Genomic DNA, 19,996 nt, shown 5'->3' with positions numbered 1-19,996 from the left:
ATCTCAATGGTCTAGACATGAAATGACACAATAAAGGCCTAGGTTTAGCCTCTTGGGGGAATATTAGTAGGTAAAGCAGCTTAGGGACCACAAGCAATGTTTCTAGAAGTACTGAAGAACAGCAAAGCCTAATTTTGATTTTCACCTTTAAATATAAGACATTGTTCAGATATGAGTGTTAGAAATAATAATCACTGAGCTTCAAAAATGCTGACCATTGGAACAATGAGATATCAGATTAAGGACACTTGGACTAAGCCTGATGATTTTAGTTTAAACTTCTGAACTCCAATACTAGAAGAACCAAATCCCAAAAGTTGTCTTTTGACTTTAACACTAATATGTTGACCTTGTATGAGGGGGCAGTCTCCATTTCCACTAACCTGATGCACACAGACGTTACACTTATCACAGAATACCATATCATTCCCTTCTTCACTGTCTGGAGACCGGCACACGTCACAGATCACATCTTCATCATATTCTATTCCTAGCCCTTCTTCTGTCTCAATAGCATGGTTCATATTTTGATGGCAGTGGCGTTCTAGAACTTCTATTGTTTTTTCCATAAGCGTCTCATCAATTGGCCCATAACCTGCACAAAAATAAAACCAATAACTCTTCTGTCAGCTGTCATTCCCAAATCATCAACTGCAGGGGTAGGCAGGATGCTAAGGGACAAAGCCATCTTTTTTTTTTCCTGATCTAAAGCAACCAGATTTCAAGGATTTTTTTTACTAGAGAAATTCTAACATTGAGTAAAATAAAATTAGTGTTTAATACATTAATGAAGAAATACATCACAGCACATTTTCTTAAAAATTTACAGATGCTTACATTTTTTTTTTTTACTAAATCCTAGTCAGGGGGCTAGTGAGATGACTCAGTGGGTAAAGACACTTGCTGCTAAGTCTGATGACTTGATTTTAATTCCTGGAAACCTCATGGTGGCAACAAAGAATCAATTCTCAAAAATTCTCCTCAACACACATATACATAAATAAATATAAAATTAAAAAATAAATCCTAGCCGGGCGGTGGTGGCCCACGCCTGTAATCCCAGCACTCGGGAGGCGGAGACAGGCGGATCTCTGTGAGTTCGAGACCAGCCTGGTATACAAAGGGAGTTCCAGGACAGGCTCCAAAGCTACAGAGAAACCCTGTCTCGAAAAAAATAAAAATAAATCCTAGTCAATCTCCTGCTAAAACCTTAATTAATTTTCTCTTATTCCTACTAATAAGACTTGAACCAAAGGTGTAACTTTGAACACTTTAATTCGTAGCATTTAAATCTTTTACTTGTTTGAGCACAAATAATGTATTAGTAACTTAGCTTCACTAAAAATACTTAGTGGTCATAACAAGAAGTTTTCATTTGATAATGTATTAACCCATAAAAGAAAATCCTAGGTAATATGTATATATGGATATGTATATGAAATACTGTTTTTCAAAACTGATTTAAAAAAATCAAATACCATTTTTCAATAACAAGCAATAATAGAAACCTCTCAACATTCACAAAGATTTAAATGTAATTCTGAAATTACCCCTTTTCTTTCTGATTTGTTTTTCTTTTTATACTTTTATTTTTCTCCTCACCCTCCATATTTAACCCAACTGAAAGATTCATAGGGCTGATATTGGTAAAAACTAAGTATTTTTCTTCTTAAGAGGACCAATGATTTTTGGAACATTATTTAGTTACTTTTAGAAACTAAGGAATAATTTTCAAAATGATTCAAGATAAATTTATCCAACAATATTTTTAATGTAAGACATCTAAAGAATTTTAAAATATGTATGAATTACCTTTTAAAATTTTATCTACTTACAAAGCAAAGATTTTCTCTGGCTTATTTTCAGCCTAGACATACCATATACATATACATATACTTACATACACATATGTATATATCAAATACACATATAGATATGCAGGAACAAAGCATATAGTGTCTAGTCTGGATATATACTCAAAGAATTCTATATCCCATCACACAGATATTTGCATATCCATGTTTTTTACTGTTGCTCTATTGACAATAGCAAGAAAATGGAATCAGCCCAAACAAATGCTCAACTGATAAATGAATAATGCAAATATAGTATAATTTTATCAATTCATAAAGAAAAAATGAAGTTCACAAGAAAGCGGAAATAACTGGAAAATATATTGTGTGTGGTAACATGGTCTCAGAAAGATAAGCACCATGTTTTCACTCCTATGTGGAACCTATAGTCTAATTTTTAATATATTTATATTTGTGTAGGAATGATTATGTAGAGTTCAGGAAAATAGAAAGGGACCTATGACAGGAGAAAAAAAGAGGCCACAATTAACAAAGATGGGTGGGAAAGGTAATAGATTTGAAAACACAAGGGGGAATACCAAATATAAGGGTTTAAGCAGGGATGGGAAGTGGGGAGATGAGGGACTGAAGACTGGATAAACTAAATTTTAGTATGTATGAAAATTTAATAAACTTGCTACTTTATAAGCTAATTTTAAAAAGCAGAGTTATAGAGTCTAGTTATAAAAACTTGGATTCAAATTCCAACTTTATCTCATATTAGCTATGCAAACTTTGTTATCTTACTGTTCTTATCTATAAAATGATAATACTAAATTCATTAACTTGTGAGGATGGGATGTTTGCTCATTGGTTAGTATTGTACCCAGTATATAACCAGCATACACATTTTAAATTCTTTAACTTGAGCAAAAATGCTTAATTTAATATTTTTAAAAGTTTATTTTAAGCTCTAAAATGTGTGACTATAACATCATTCTTCCTAAGGAAAAATCCAACACAAGGCAATCCTCCTCAACAACTCTGGATCACTTGTTCTTCTAGAGGACTTAGGCTCAAGTACCAGTACCTACATGGTGAATTGCAACCATCTGTAACTCCAGTTTTGACGGAGGAAGGTCATTGGTTAATTATAATAAAGAAACTGCTTGGCCCTCATAGGTTAGAACATAGGTGGGTGGAGTAAACAGAACAGAGTGCTGGGAGGAAGAGGAAGTGAGGTAAGACGCCTCAGACAGACACCATGCAGCTCATCGCCAGGGCAGATGCGATGAAGCAAGCCGCCAGGTCAGACATGCTGAATCTTTCCTGGTAAGACTGGTGCTACACAGATTACTAAAAATGGGTTAGGCAAAATGTGAGAATTAGCCCGTAAGAGGCTAGAGCTAGTGGGCCAAGCAGTGTTTAAATGAATACAGTTTGTGTGTTGTTATTTCGGGTAAAGCTAGCCGGTGGCGGGAGCTGGGTGGCGGAATGCAACCCACAGCTCCCTCAACACAGTTTCAAGGGATTTGATGCCGACTTCTGGCCTTTACAGATACCAGGCATGTATGTAGTGCATGTACACACATATAGGCAAAACTCTCATATAAATAAAATAAATACATCTAAAATATTTAAAAACTAAAGTTCAATCAAAAACCTATTTTTTATTTTGTTGAGATTATAATATATTCACATCATTTCTCTCTCCAAACCTTTTCATATACCTTTCTCATTTTCCTTTAAACACATGGCTTCTTTATTGCTCCATGAATATATGTCTATAAATATAGGTTCCTAAATATAACCTGGTCAATCTGTATAATGCTACATGTATGTATGTTTTCAGAGTTAAGCATTTGGTACTGGATAACTAGTCACTGTGATCTCTGTTTCTCTTGCTCTCAAACATTCATTGATTGCCCGTAGTTCTTTGTGTAGGGTTGAGTACTGCACAAGAACACTAAGAATGCAATAGTGGTATTCACACCTTGCTGGTTAACCAATAGCTCTCTAATTGAACTTAAAACCCACTTAACTTACTTTCATTGGTCAAATAAAAAAAAACAACCCACTTAACAGAGGGAAACCGTACTGGAAACCTAGCTAATTACTCAATGCAAGCAAAGTCATGGATATTGAAGGAGAACCTAAAAATCACTACTTTATTAAAATCACTACTTTATTAAGCCCATATAATCCCTAACTACATTCTAAACATTTGTCCTTATATCCACAGATAAGTGTAGTCTTCACCCCTCATCAAGGAAACTTGTCTTTGAAACAAATATAGACCACCACAGAAAACCACAACCAATCAAAATGTAGAGTTGTAGAGCCAAGTCTCATTTGATATATCTACAAAACATGTCTGCTCAAGCTAAGGGAACATTTCAGATGAGGGAGCAGTATGATTGTAAAAGCAAGAAGACCAGACCAGGGAGTTTGCTGTGAGATTGTGTCTCCTAGTGATGTCAGAAGCTACACACACAAAATCTCACCAACATGAATACCTATACATGATCTGAACAAGGATGACACAAATAGACATGCTAAAGTAGACAGGGGAAAAAGCCCATGAAGCCTCACCCCTATACACACAAAACATCTCTTCTAAGATTAAATGAAATGTATTGTCCTGGATAGGATGGGATCCTAGACAAGAAAAAGATTAGTAGAGAAAAAATAAAAAGCCCAAAATTCTGGAACATTAGTTAATGGTGATGGTTTCTTCATCCTGACAAATGCATCATGGCAAAGAAATATGTTAATATTAGGACACAGAATATACTTTAGGTATACATTTGTATTTTCTGCACTGAATGTCCATTTTTTCTGCAAATCAAACTTTTCCATTATAAAAAAATGTAATCCTCATCCAAAGAGAATTAGTTGTAAAACATTGAACTTATAGGGCAGTTTCTTATCAAAAGAAGCACTGTGATGGTTGTGTTATCATGAATTCCATTTGCATGCAAAACCACACACTGTGGTACTTGATTATGTCTTTGTCCTTCTTTTATTCCATTCTCTATGATTTACACTCTAAATTGGCCACACCCTTATTCCTCCTAGAGAACAAATAAAGAAGAAACAAAACATACTAAGATTATAAAACAAAAATTAAGAAGTAGTTGTTGGCAGAATAGCTTCCATCGCCATGCCAAAGAGGATTTAATATAATTTTAACTTTTTCCACATGTATTCATATACTAGCTTTAACATAGAGAACAAACTGAAGGTAGCTAAGAACTACTTTGGAGATATTTTTCCATAGGCCTACCATTCTGGGCAACAAAATTATAAGCCTTATATTAAAGGGCAATGGTCATAGTAACCTGTCACTTGTAGTAGGATAGTGGGTACTGTTAAATACTGATAAACCTTTTTTTCTAACACCTGAGAGACACACCTCTATGGACTTGTCCATTATTAAGAGTGATTTTCAGGACTGATCCACAAACAGGTCTCAGTATCCTTTCTAACTAGAAGTTCAATCAACCATCACTACACTAACATTTAGCATTATGAAGCAACTTCATGAAACTTATGTGCTATCTGTATCTATGCTATTATACTGAATAAATGAAGGATCACTTAAATTTTATTACTCTATCTTAATACTGATTAAAATTAATACTGATAAAATACTGCTATACTTTATACATTTGAATAAATAGCTCATTTCTTCAAAAATAAAAATAAGTGAAAGGGTAGGTAAGAAAGGAAAGCAGATGAAAAAAGTTTTACAGAGTTCTACCAATTTAAAAAAAAATCACTGGTGAAAGTCAAAGCACAATTTACTTTTAAGAAAACAGCTTACCCATTTCTCCAAGGTCTTCATTGAGTTCTTGAAGCCAGAAGGTGTCCATGTCATCTAGGTCATATCGGCATGTAGATGCTGCCAGCTCTAGGGTATTGATATAGCCAGGCTCTGCAGACTCTGGGCTAGAGCAACGGATATATTTCCGCGGCCGGACAAAGAGAACTTCCTTTACCCTTTCAGATATAATCCTAGAAAAGCAATAGAAAGACATCGGCAACTATCAACAAATGACAGATTTCAGGTACTGACAGGATAAGCCAAATGACTCTGGCTACACAAGGGCACATGTCTTGCTATTCCTTCTGGGAGATATGGCAGATCCCTTTCTAGAATCAAATGATTCTGAAAATTCAGTTTCATCATCTGCTGTGAACTTATTGACTGATAATGATATGCTTCATTCACCTACACAGATCTGGGACCCTACTACTATTTATTCTAATAAAATGTTGATGTATTGTGTGTTCTTGACCTAATGGTCACCAAGTATATTTAAAAGGGAAAAATCTGGGATTGAGTGTTAGCTGCACAAAGGTATCATGTTTAAACATACACCTCAGCAAAACCCGTGATTTTTTTCTTCCATGGACAGACTAGGTTTTAGACTTACACAAACCTGTTTCTTTTTCCTGTCATTCATTTGTAAAGTGGTTCTGAAAAATTACTTAATTTAGATAAGGTTCAGTTTTCTTTATGAAAAAGTAGGGAAAAGAATAATAAATTATTAAATAACACCAAACTTGTAAGATTATTATGCTTACATGAAATAAAAGTATTTGTTATGGCATATAATAAAAACATGTTTCAGTAACACTAGTGTTATAATTCTTACTACTTTCATTATGCAAATGAGTTAAAGTCAAGAGATCATAGAGTTGCATAAACTCAAGATATGAGAGCAGCCATAGGTCTGAGCCAGGGCTACATGATGGAAAAAAATTCCTATTATTCCATCAACTTTTGTAGTGAGCTTGAGCAAATCCATGGCCTTTCTGATACCTAAGAACTCAAGGCAAGAAAACCAGTCAGGGAAAGAAATGTCTACAACTTAATCTATAATTGATGGTTTAAGTACCAGATGAGGCATCAGAAAATATAACCAAAAGGAAATCTGGATTATCTTTTCTTTTCTTGGCAATTTTAAAGAACAGTGTGGGTTATCTAAAAAGGGGGGGGGAGAAATACTCGTATTATCATAAAATAATGAAAACCATTCCTCTGGAAGGATTTTAGAGCTAATTTAATTCTAGAGTCATTATATGTGTAGGATAATTAATAAAACAATATCAATACATGTAATATATATAATTGACCATGTAAGTGCAGAAAGTACATATTTTCTTCTAAGCATTCTTCCCAAAGCTTATGATTTCAAATAAAGTATCTTGAATAGTTAACAAATATATATATTTGTACATTAAAATTATTCTATTATATGGAAATCCAAAAGCAATAAATATTGGAAGAAAATGCAGAAATCTTAAGCATTAACTGCAGCTAAATTTTAAAACTTTATTCAGAGGCCTGCTTCTAACTGAAAAGGACAAAATACATGCTCTCCAGAGACTTCAAGATCAAATAAATATATAGTGTGCTTCTTTGGTGCATGGCCTTACAAGGAAATTATAGAATATTAACTAATGGTTTATCTCAAGTGCTTTAAACTGTACAAGAAAAAAGTTGATTATAAATTTTCTGGAATGAAGCTTTTGTTTATAAGGCTTCTGGAAGAACACAGAGGAGAATACATTTATGACATCAGGATAGGCAAAGATATTTTACATGAAACACAAATGCCACCAAACACAATAGGAAAAGATTGAAGAAACATACACACTAAAACTTTGGTTACAAAAAGAGAGTGAAAAAGCAATTTTTGGGGTAGACGATATTTACAATTAAAGATATACAAAAAATTCAATTAAAAACTAGGCAAAAGATTTAGGCAGACACTTCATAAATAAGGCTACCTCTTGCAGCAGATAAACAAAAGGCTCTCAACCTAACTAGCTATCATAGATATTGAAATCATAATCACTGTTATCTACCAGAACGGCTAATATTTAAAAAATTGACCCCAAACTGGTCTTTGAAGGTCTAAGTGATGGTAAGAAACGGAAGCAAATAGACCTATTGTTACATTGCTGGCTTGGGCATGAATTGATATATGCCACTTTGGGAGCAAATACAGTTATAAGATATGTACAGGATATGAACAGATATATATGTTCTTTGACCTAGCAAATATATTTTTATTATATTTAAATTTTAAATATATTTTTAATAAAAATGTACAGACATTTTATTATTACAGAGGGTAAAAAGGTTCACTTTCTACAATAGCTGGAAACAACCTAAATGTCTTACTAAAGGTGAATGGGTAAATTGTGGCATATTCAAACAATGAGATATGATGCATGAGTGAAAAATGAACTACTACATGCAACAGCATAGATGGATCGCACAAGCATAATGATAAACAAAACAATCCACTCTCAAATGAATACATACTATAGGATTCTATTTATATGAAGTTCGAAAACTGGCAAAACTGTTACCTATGGTGAGGGAGGTCAGTTACTGGCAGGGAGCAGAAGAAAGGCTTCTGGGGTGTTGATAATGTTCTATTTCTTGATCTGAGTGGCAGTTAAATGAATACGTTTAATTCATAAAAATTCATTCAGCTGTACAAAAACACATTCTATATTTTCTGGATGTACATAATACTTCAATGCAAAGTTTATCATAATGATAATTAAAATGGTGATGTTACCTTAGTCATTTTTCCATTAAGTATAAGTAACTAAAGTCTGAATCTAAGAACAGAAACAATAACACCAAAATGCAAGAAAACACATAGGTAAAAGGTTAAATTAATGTAAATTTACAAGAGAAGTTACTGAATTTATTACAGAAGAGAAGATCTGTGAAAATGTTATTTTGGGATTTTTATCTTACTTTTGGCTTCTTGAGACAGGATCTCACTATGTAGCCCTGGCTATCCTGGAATTCAACATGTAGTTCAGGCTAGTCTCCAACTCACAAAGAATCCACCTGCCTCTGTTTTCTGAGTACTGTGATTAAAGACATGTGTTACCATGCCTGGAGGATTTTATTTATTTATTTTTTTGAGACAGGCTCTTGCTATGTTCCCTGCTTCAGCCTCCCAGGTGCTGGGATTATAGGTGTGCTATCATTTCCAGCCTGGGACTTTTTAGAAAACAGCTTAAATCATCATCATTTACACATGCACACATGCAGGCTCATGCACGTGTGTACACACACAAACACTTCCAGTTATCAAAAGACATTTTGCTTCATGTGTGTGCCTGTGTGTATGATTGCTGTACCGGTGTAAAAGAATGCAGACAGATTGTAAAAATATATCTATAGCTTTAATGGAAAAAATAGACTTACAGAACCACGGTTCCTGCGGAGACCAGGAAAGCAGAAGTGAGCGGGCGAGCACACTCGCCAGATTTATAGGTAAACATTCGCCCGAGGTGAACTTATCCCTACAGATTGCTATTGCTTTAGAGCAGTGGTTCTCAAGTTTCTTAGTGCTGTGACCGTTTTATATAGTTCCTCATGTGGTTATAAAATTGTTTTCATTGTTACTTCATAACTAATTTTGTTACTGCTATGAAATGTAATATAAATATCTGACATGCAATTCCCAAAGGGGTTGAGACTCACAGGTTGAGAACCACTGCTTTATAGGAAATCCTAGAATACTATGGTTTTCTTTGCCAGTCACTATGGACTAGGTATAGAGACACTATGAATGGCATCAGATCACTGACCATATCAGCAAATGTTCACAAACACAAAGGTTTAAGTAATTTTGTTAGAACAACATAAGCATAGCTTTCAATTTAGATCCTTTAATATAACAGAATGTCGTAGTAACTTTCTAGGTGACTGGCTTTTGGTAAAGTACCCATATCCACTTCTCTATAGAAAGGTTTATTCACCTGTTCTTCACTAGTAGGTTCGAGTGGCTGGAATATTATTAACTCTGGCCCAAGAAAACACTGCTGTGCCACTGAGGAGTCATTGAAATGAAATTATTATTACTGTTGTTTGACCTAAAGCTTAACATAGTGTTCTTTTAAAAAATTCTTTTATTCTTTTTTTTTTAAAAAAGAGAACTATCTTTTTTCATTTTACACACCAATCCCAGTTCCCACTCCCTCCACCTATCCCACCCCACCCTACCCCCATCCACTCCTCAGAGAGGGTAAGGCATATGGCTTTGGAGAAGGTCCAATGCCCTCCCTACTATATCTAGGCTGAGCAAGGTATCCATCCAAAAAGAATAGGCTCCCATAAAGCCAGTACAAATAGAAGGGATAAATCCTGGTGTCACTGCCAGTGGCCCCTCAGTCTGCCCCAGTCTTGCAACTGTCACCCACATTCAGAGGGCCTAGTTTGGTCCTATGCTGGTTCCTTCCCTGTATGGAAGTTGGAGTTGGTGAGCTCCCAATAGCTCAGGTAGATTGTTTCAGTGGGTGTCCCCATCATGGTCTTGACCTCTTTGCTCATATTCTCACTCCTCCCACTCTTTAACCGGATTTTGGGAGCTTAGCCCAGTTCTCCACTGTGGGTCTCTGCCTCTGTTTCCATCAGTTGCTGGATGAAGGTTCTATGGTGATATTTAAGATACTCATTAATCTGACTGCAGGGCAAGGCCAGTTCAGGCACCCTCTCCTCTATTGTTTAGGGTCTTAACTGGGATCATCCTTGTGGATTCCTGGGAATTTCTCAAGAGTCAGGTTTCTTGCTAGCCCCATAATGGCTCCCTCAATCAAAATATCTCTTTCCTTGCTCTCACCTCTGTCCTTCCACTATCTCGACTATCCTGTTCCCTCAAGTTCTCCTCCCCCCTTCCCCTTCTTTTTTCCCCTTCCCCTTCCACTCTCCCTTCTCCTTCCATCCCCAAGCTCCCAATTTTGTCAGGCAATCTTGTCTATTTCCCCTTTCCAGGTGGATCTATATATGTTTTTCTAAAGGTTCACCTTGTTACTTAGCTTCTCTTGGATCATGAACTATAGGCTCAATGTCCTTTGCTAGCATCCACTTATGAGTACATACCATGTTCATCTTTCATGCTCATCAGGATGTTTTTTCTAGTTCCATCCATTTTTATTGACAGTGACCTTTCAGGGACTTTTCAAATGACTTTCAAATACTTTGAAAGATAGAGACTATGCTGTTTCCTAATGAGTGCCTAGAATTACTTTTGAATAATACAGAAACTATATAAAAATCACACTATAGATTTTTAAAGGTTTGAGATGAGTATTTTAAAATTAACTAGATAATAGTCTCAAAAATGCCTTTTTAAAAAAGATATGGTCTTAACTTTGTAAACTCACCACAAAATCCAGGCTGTCTTCAAACTTATGTTAACCCTTATGTCTTTGCTTTCCAAGTGCAGGATTTATAGAAGTAAACCACAACCCGTGACTTCATAAATATATGTTTAGGCATAGTCTCCTCCAAATGCCCGTTAATCTTGTTACTTTGTGATGACCTCTTCTTCCCAAATCTGTGACTTAGTGTATGAGACAGTTACCGTTTCTACGACATAATGGCATTTTCCAAATCCCACATATCTTTAACAATGTGACTCTGATATTCTTCCAGTTCTAAAGATTATTTCTCCTCTCTTTGAATAAGGGATGGCTTATGGTGGTTTTGACTAGCAGAAGTACTGCTATGAGCACCGTAAGACTGGGTCATAAAAAGGAATGCAGCCTTCACCTGGCTGTCCGGAAGGAATCATATGACTGTGCTGAGATTGTCAGACTACGAGAGAGCCAAGTTATATGTAATTCTCATGTAATGCCACTTTAAGAAAAAGGCCTTTATAGGTTTCTAAACTTGACCCCCAGCTACTGTGCAGCCTTCAAAATTCAAGTCTAGTTGCTCTGCGCTGCTAAGTTTGGGGTCAATTTACTATTAGCACTGAAACTTATAATGGGAACGAACAATATGGACAGCTTTAAACTTCAAACAACATAAAGATATATGAAATGCTTTATGTATTGTACACACTACTCAACTTTCATAAACAAAAATCAAGAGTGGTAGAATTCTGTAGCCTAAAATTGAATGGGAAAGATATGGGAAGACAGAAGGTAGAGGAAGTAGTTGAAGGTGCAAGAGGCCCAGATGCCCAGCAAAGTTAAAAGACAAGTTTGTGTACTCATGCATCATTAAGGGGTATTTTCCTTCCAACTTCATAAACTTTGCATGCATTTTGAAAGTAGTCAACAGGATCCTACATATGGAAACTGAATATGGGTCATAGGACAATAAACAATAAAGATGATCCCAATGATGTTTATCTCCAAAAAACCTTATCTCTTAGAATATTTACTATTAAAAGCATTCTCTCTCTCTCTCTCTCTCTCTCTCTTTATCTCTCTGTCTCTCTCTCTCTCTTTCTATGTATGTGTGTGTATGCTGGGAGGTCCTACTGATTGGAGGCTGCAGTCTACCATGGCCTGGTAGCTCTCTCTGAGGTCAGCAACATGGACGCCTCCCCCATCCCCACTCCCGGCGAAAAGCATCCTGTTCTCTACCAGACCTTATTTGGAGACTGTCTTTAGGCCCTGATGCCTGTCTTATCTCTAGTATGACCCTTGACACAGTTTCCTGCAGAAGTTTTACCCTTGCTGCTGTCCATATGGTAACTAGACATTGTGCTAGGAGCATTACAATAGGACTGTGCTTCCACAGATGGTTCACTGACGCTATCTCCTGAAGAGCTATATCCATTGTGCTCACAGGCCATACAAAGCTCTCTACTGTCACTTCTGCCCCTTGTCCTTGTGGACTGGTGGTGAACAGGATGAGAGGAAAATGCCCCCCCCCGTGTGTGTGTGTGTGTGTGTGTGAGAGAGAGAGAGAGAGAGAGAGAGAGAGAGAGAGAGAGAGAGAGAGACAGACAGACAGACACTGAGGATCGAATTCAGTCTAGTAAGCATTCTAGCACAGAGCTACTCCCACGACCCCTTTTTGGAGTATTCTTGATAAGTCATTTCTTATTGGGAACTAGATATCTGGGGCATTAAAAACCTGGGGCCTTATTTAAACCTTTAGTTTTGGTGGGTTTCCAACCAAACTACTATGGTTGGTCATCAGAGTAGGAGTGGAAGTCATAGTTTACCACTTTTCCTATATGACAGGGATTTTCTGTTACTAATTGGGGTGAGTTCTGGCTCCCAAAAGGCCTTCAATGATACCTCCCTCATTGAGATTAGTAAAAATGACTGAATGGCCTTGACTGATACCACTAGGGAAGGAGGAATTCCCATTATTATCATGTAGAAATGAAAACTGTTTGTCCATTAAGTTTTTTGTCACAACCCTTAGATGGGTTGAATCATTACTGACTGTGGGGTTAAGTTAAAGTCTAGGCTTCTTACTGCATCTGTGCTGCAGGAGAGGGCAGAGTGACAGCCTAAAGTATTTTCATGGTGTTTGACTGGAGATGAACAAACATTATCTGAAAGATTTCTGTTTTGATAGGCTTTCCCTTTCCCAGTCACTAGGAAGAATAGGTTTTTCGTATTTTTTTTTTAAGTTTTTCGAGACAGGGTTTCTTTGTAGCTTTGGAGCCTGTCCTGGAACTAGCTCTTGTAGACCAGGCTGGTCTCGAACTCATAGAGATCCGCCTGCCTCTGCCTCCCGAGTGCTGGGATTAAAGGCGTGTGCCACCACCGCCCGGCTTCTTATATGTTTTTTAAAATCATCACTGGCTGGTTGTTTCTCGGTTGCTACCTTTTCCAGTATTAAGTCTGAGAACAAAAAGAAAATTCAGGGAACACATGTCTGTGTTGTTTCAGAGGTTATGTCTCAAGAACCCTAGATCTTCTGCTATCTTCTTTTGAGCTTTTAAAAGACCAAGATTTGTGTTTTACAAGCTGCTCCGGACTTTTAGTTGTACTTAATGGGGGAGGGGAGTGGTCAAAGGGAAAATTCATCTATTCAATCTTTGTGGGAGTGAAATCTTGGCCAAGACTATCAAATTTAAATATGACAGCAATAGAAAGAACATATGAATATATGCATACACATAACTTTGACAACTTAGATCAAACAAACTAAGTAGTTAAGCACCCAAGTACTAAAAGTCATTCAATATGAACTAGGTAACTATGAAAGATTAAATTTATAGATAAAACACCAAAAAAGCAAATTCAGAGTATTTCACTGGAGAATTCTATCAAACATTTAAGTAAGAATTGGAGTTGGAGAGAGAGAGTTCACCAGTTAATGTCTCTTGCAAAGAACCTGAGTTTGGTTACTAACATCCATCTAGCAGCTTACTACCAGATGCTATTCCTGGCTATGAGAAATCTGTAGGTAGCATTCCATGCTTAGCTTTAATGCAGGGGGGAAGGGCTTGTGAAGGCGTAAGTCATAAACAATGCCACACCAGTTTGGAATTATGATTAATAGGGTGGTATTTATTTAAAGGGGAAAAAACTTACAGATCACTGTCCCAGACAATAGCCCTCTACGCAACCAGGAAGGGAGTCTAGTCACCAGCGGAGCAGGAAGTGAGGAGAGAGAGGAGAGGGAAGTGGCCGCTTTTTTAAAGGGAGAGAGACCACGCCCCAATGGGCTGGTATCTCAGCGGCGATAGGCTGGAGGAGTGGGAGGACCTCCCGTAACAGGCTTGGTCCTGCCCCAACTTATTGTCCCAGACTTTGTTGACTTCCCAGGGGAGCCCTTACCCGCTGGGGGTTTGGACTGGGGGGATAGTGGAGACGGGAGGAGGGATGGGGGGAATTGTGTATAGAATGTAAAATGAAATAAAAAAATCTGATGCCTATGGCCTCTACATACATCTGCATATATGTATACATACCCACACTCCTCTCTAAATGACATAATTAAAAATAAAAATAAATTTACAAAGAATCAATACTAATTTTATACAGTATCTTCTGAAAACAAAAAGGCAGAATATCCCCCAATTAAATTGAAAATTTTAACATAATACTTTTATTAATTTGAAATTTTTAATATATTTCTGATTTATTTTATTACAGTCAGCCTTCACTCTCCTTGTGAATTCCTCCAAGATCCATCTCCTACCTCCCTCCTAACTTCATGCCCTTTATTTTTGTAGCCCACTGAGTTCAATTTGTGTTCCCCATATATTCATGGGTATGGGAGCATGATCAACCTGTCAAGGGACCATATCGTTAAAAAAAATGACTTTTCTCCAATGGCTACCAACTGCCATTAACTCCTCAAATAGAGGTGGAGGACTTAAGAATTCCCTCCTCCTTCCATATCAGGCTGACTGGACCTTGATCTTGTTCAGGCTTCATGTGGATATTTTCTGAATATGACAGACTGTGGCATTCACGAACTCACAGCAGCTTTGGAAGCCTGCACAAGGCCTCCCCAACTTTTTTATTAGGGGTGTATCACCTCCATAATATAACAATAAAAATACCATGAGAAAAGAAAACAGAGCTTTTTTCATGTCAGGAATACAGACAAGAAAATTCTTAACAAAATATCATCAAATTATATCAAGCATTATACCAAAAAAATTCTAAATCCAAATTAACTGGGTGTCATGGACTGAACTGTGCCATTCCAAGCCAAAAAAACCTAACCTCAATGTGACTGTGTTTGGAGACAGGGATAGTTAAAGTTAAATGAGTCTATATAGATAAAGCTCTAATCCAATAGGACTATTGCCCTTATCAAAGAAAGAATTGATTCTCTCTACATGTTCACTAAGAAAAGGTCATAATAGCAGGAAGGACTAACACCCTTATTAGGAGTTAAATCCTACTGGATCTTGATCCTTAGAAGTTCAGCCTTTAGAATTTTGAGAAATAAGTTTCTGCAGTTAAAGGCATCCAACCTATGAGATTTTATTATGCAACCCAAGCTATTATAGGAAGACTTATTTCAACAAAACAAGTCTAGTCAATATTCAAAAACTTCCGTCACAATCTATGTTATTAACAGGCTAAAGGTGATAATCCCACGTTTCTATCATTTGATACAGAATGAGTATATGAGATGAAAAAACTTATAATAGATTAGGAGCAAAGGTGAGTTTCTTCAACTTGATAAACAACATCTATAAAAACCGTAAAAATTAATATTATGCTTAATACTGAAAGACTAAATGGTTTCTACCTAAGACTGGAGAGACAGTAAGAGTCTCTGTTCTCAATGTGATACTGGAAATTTTAGCCACTGCAATAGTCAAAGAAAATAAAAGATGAAGAGACTATGAAGGAAGAAGGAAAACAATTTTATTTTCAGGTGACGTGATAGTATATGTAGAAAAATCCCAAGGACCTGAGAATTTAGTGGCTCATGCCTATAATCATAACACTCAGGAAGCTCAGGTAGGAAGACTGCTCATGAGTTCAAGGCCAGGCTGGGCTGTAAGCAAGACCCTATCTCATAGTTTGCTTTTTTTTTAAAGGTTGCTGGAGAGATGGTTTAGGCATTAAGAGCACTGTCTGCTTTTGGAAGACCTTGTTCAATTTCCAGCACCTACATGGATGCCCACACTGTCTCAAACGCCAGTCTCATGGGATCCAAACGTTTTTCTGGCCTCTGTGGACACTGCACCAACATATATGCAGGTAAAACACCCATACATAAAACAAATAAATACAAATTAAAAATAGCTTTAAAAAGACATACAAAGAGGCAAACGCCTATATGCATAAGAAATAAAATAATTGAAAAAAATTTAAAAAGTGAAATTATGAAATTTGCTGAAAATGGATGGAACTGGAAAATATTGAGGTAACCTAGACACCCAAAGACAAATGTTCTGTGTTCTCTTTCATATGTGCATTCTAGCTTTGAAAATGTAGATGCTGTGTTAACCTAGAGTGTCTGTAAAGACCAGAAATCTAGAAAAGTGCCTTAAAGAGGAGGAAATAGTCGGACATAGTAATACAAAAGATAACTCAAACTTAGGAGATACGAAAAATCCATATAGAAACCTAACTACTAAAAGAGCTGGAGAATAGAGAGAAGTGCTGTAAAACTCTTGGACATGATATGGCTACTGCATTCATGAAACCACAGCAACTATGATTAACTTCAGAAGAGCTACAAAATATTTGGTTCTTCAATGTTCCATCATGGACAGGGAGCAGCTTAGGAAGCAGCACTCTTCCCTTGAGTAATGAGCTATTAGCAGTTAATGGCTACTGAGGAAGAAGATCCATTTTCTTCAGTGGTGTAGCCAGTAGATGTTGCCTATGCTCTAGTAAATAACCTTCTACTCATGCTTATATAAGCAACCCTAATTAAGTTTGAAAAATACACACTAAAGCAGGAGGGTTATTTGTTGGGAAGAAGTGCTTTAATAGGAATAGGAGGGGGATTAGAAAGAGAATTAGAAAGTTGTAAATAATCAAAGTATATATGCATAAAATTGACAAAGAGTAAACTTTAAAAATTAACTCAAAAGAGATCATACATTTAAATGTAAAGTATAATAACTATAAAATTGTTAAAAGAAACACATGTGAAACTCTTTGAAATGGATGGAAGGTAGGTGAAAATTCATAGATTTGACACTAAAAACATCCTAAAAGAAAAAAAAAGGACCTGGAGTAAAAATACCTTTACTTTCTAAAAGACTATTAAAAGAATGAAAAGACAATTTGCATCCATAGTAAGCTGTAAGAAAGTAAATACAAACCACATTTTTTGAGGCAGAGGCTGTCTATCCTAGAACTAGATAGTAGACCAAGCTGGCCTTGAACTACCAGAGATCTGCCTGCACTCTCTCCCAAGAGATAGGATTAAAGATGTGCACTGTCACACTGGGAGCAAACTATATATCTGACAAATGATTCATACTGTAAATGTAAAAATAGTTCGAAGACTCAATAATATTACTCAATATTAATAATGCTGTCAAGGTGGCTCCATAATTAAGGACACTTGCCACCAAGCCTAATGACCTGAGATTAATTTCTTGATCCTACATGGAGTTGGAGAGAATTGACTTCTGAAAGTTATTCCCTCACCTCCACATACAAGTGTGTGCGACTAAAAAATTAAAAAGCAAAAAAAAAAAAAAACCCACAATGAATCAGAAAATTGTCAAACATCATGAAGATACATTCCACTAAAGAGAATCAGGTCATATACAGAAGCCAGTCTTGCAGCCATTTGATGTTATGGGATCAAATAAGCCTGATACAATAATATAAAACTTAATTAATTTGATTTTATTTTTTGAGTTAGTGTCTCATTATGTCCAGGTTGGCTTAGAACTTTTGCTTCCTAAATATTGTACACACCAACCTGGTTAAATTTGTCTTTTTTTTTAATTAAAACTTTCTACCTCCTTTAAATTTGTCTTTGAAAATATAGATGAAGGCATAAAAATGTATTTTTTCAATATTCTAATATCATGTCATAAAGACTTAATTTTTACTTTTTATTGATTTGTTTGTTTATATTTTTAATTTTTTTTGTTTTTCAAGATAGGGTGTCTCTGTAGTTTTGGAGCCTGTCCTGGAACTCGCTTGTAGACTAGCCTGGTCTCAAACTCACAGATATCTGACTGTCTCTGCCTCCTGAGTGCTGAGGTAAGAGACATGTGCTGCCACCATCAGGCAAGACTTAATTTTTGAAGGTGGCCTACAAAGGCCAAAGAAACCATAGAACAGTTTGGCTTCTGAAAAATATGGTTATTAAGAGTAGCAGGTGCAATAAGCAGTTATAACTGAGATCAGGTACTTCAAACATAAAGTTCCAATTCTGTAATTGAGCCTCTAAATATGGTTGATTACTACTTAAAGCCAAAGGGGAATATTCAAAGAATCTTACAAAAGTACAAACTCCAGGGGCTAGGAAGACATGAGGTGGTAAAGTGCATGCTTTACAAACACAAGAACCTGTGTTTGATATATAGGACCCTCATAAAATAAGCAAACAACAAAAAAAGAAGCCTGGCATAGTGGTGTGTTCTTGTAATCTCAACACTGGGAAAATGGAGACAGGCTGATTCCCTGGGGCTTACTGGGAATTCTCCAGTCATCATATTTGGAGAATTTCAGACCAAGGAGACACTGCCTTTAAAAAAGAAAAAAGAACCGGGAAATGGTGGCGCACGCCTTTAATCCCAGCACTCGGGAGGCAGAGGCAGATGAATCTCTGTGAGTTCGAGACCAGCCTGGTCTACAAGAGCTAGTTCCAGGACAGGCTCCAAAGCTACAGAGAAACCATGTCTCGGAAAAAAAAAAAAAAAGATTAAGGCTTCTTCCTCTAAGCAGCTTGAGGTGACTTAATTAAATAGTTTACTATTTTCTTGGCCCAGAAAACTCTATAAAACCATACAAATAAAGAGGATCAAATCTTTGTGTTCCCTTGAAGCTGTCTAGGTCATCAAGGGCATGCATATCAGAAAAGATTAACTATGTCACTTTAAAAAAAGTAATGTGTGCCTTTCTGGTAGTATATTGTGCCCAGGTCAAGCAGTGGGGCTGGACTGGGTCTGTGTTTCAAAAACAACGCTGAATTTTTGCTCCATATACTTAAAAATACACAGAATAATGCTGAACTTAAGGTTTTAGATGTAGAATCTGTAGTCATTGAACACATACAGGTTAACAAAGTATCTAAGAAGGGCTGTTGAACTTAGAGTTCATGGTCTGATTAACCCACACATGAATGGCCTCTGTCACACTGAGATGATCATCACTAAGAATGAACAAATTGTTTTTAAGTCAGAAGTTGCACAGAATGAAAAGGTATCCCTGAAGAAGTACGAACACTTATGGCTTGGGAATAAATTTAGCATAAAATAAATACAAATCAAAATTCATATAAAAAAGATGGATGTCACCTGAAGAATGACATCCAAGGCTGTTTTTGGAACTCCACATGCTTGTACTTAAATGTGCACGTGTGCATACACACACAGACACACACATGCTAAATTCAATTAAGTTCAGCAAATATGATTAACATATTCCATAAAAATTGTTCCCAAAGTGTCATACTCTAGACTATTGGTATAAACACTGTGCGAGAAACTGCTAGACATGTCTGTAATTCCAACACTTGGGAATCCCAGCACAGGAGGTGGCAAGGAGCTACACAGTGATACCCTATGTAGATCAACAAAACAAATCAAACTTAAGCCTCACACTTCAGAGTTACCAAATCAAAAACTCTGAGGATATGATTTAAAAGTCTTCTTTGAGACTAGGTTCACTATGTGTAGCCATGGCTAGTCTGGGAACTTGCTATGTAGTAATAGAGGTAAGTTTGTCTGCCTCTGCTTCACAAATACAGGGATAAAAGGCATGTACCACCATGCCTCCAGCAAGAAATCTGCTTTAAC

The 19,996-nt window shown here is 36.5% G+C and overlaps 1 protein-coding gene across 1 annotated transcript in view; it reads right to left on the bottom strand.

Annotated features, from left to right (window-relative positions):
- LOC121443744 (protein Jade-3-like) overlaps positions 1–19,996 on the bottom strand; it is a 54,251-nt gene that overhangs the window by 23,476 nt on the left and 10,779 nt on the right. The window contains exons 4-5 of the mRNA XM_041645542.1: positions 5,620–5,810; positions 384–595 (exon numbers count right to left, since the gene is read on the bottom strand). Coding sequence (XP_041501476.1) covers positions 384–595; positions 5,620–5,810 — 403 coding nt within the window. The remainder of the gene's footprint in view (positions 1–383; positions 596–5,619; positions 5,811–19,996) is intronic.

The sequence above is a fragment of the Microtus oregoni genome, unplaced genomic scaffold (assembly GCF_018167655.1).
Source record: "Microtus oregoni isolate MIOR12 unplaced genomic scaffold, Mior012 000112F_ref0000385, whole genome shotgun sequence".
In the NCBI taxonomy this organism is placed as follows: domain Eukaryota; kingdom Metazoa; phylum Chordata; class Mammalia; order Rodentia; family Cricetidae; genus Microtus; species Microtus oregoni.
The sequence above is the reverse complement of the archived record's forward strand: the minus strand, read 5'-3'. Positions and strand labels throughout refer to the sequence as shown.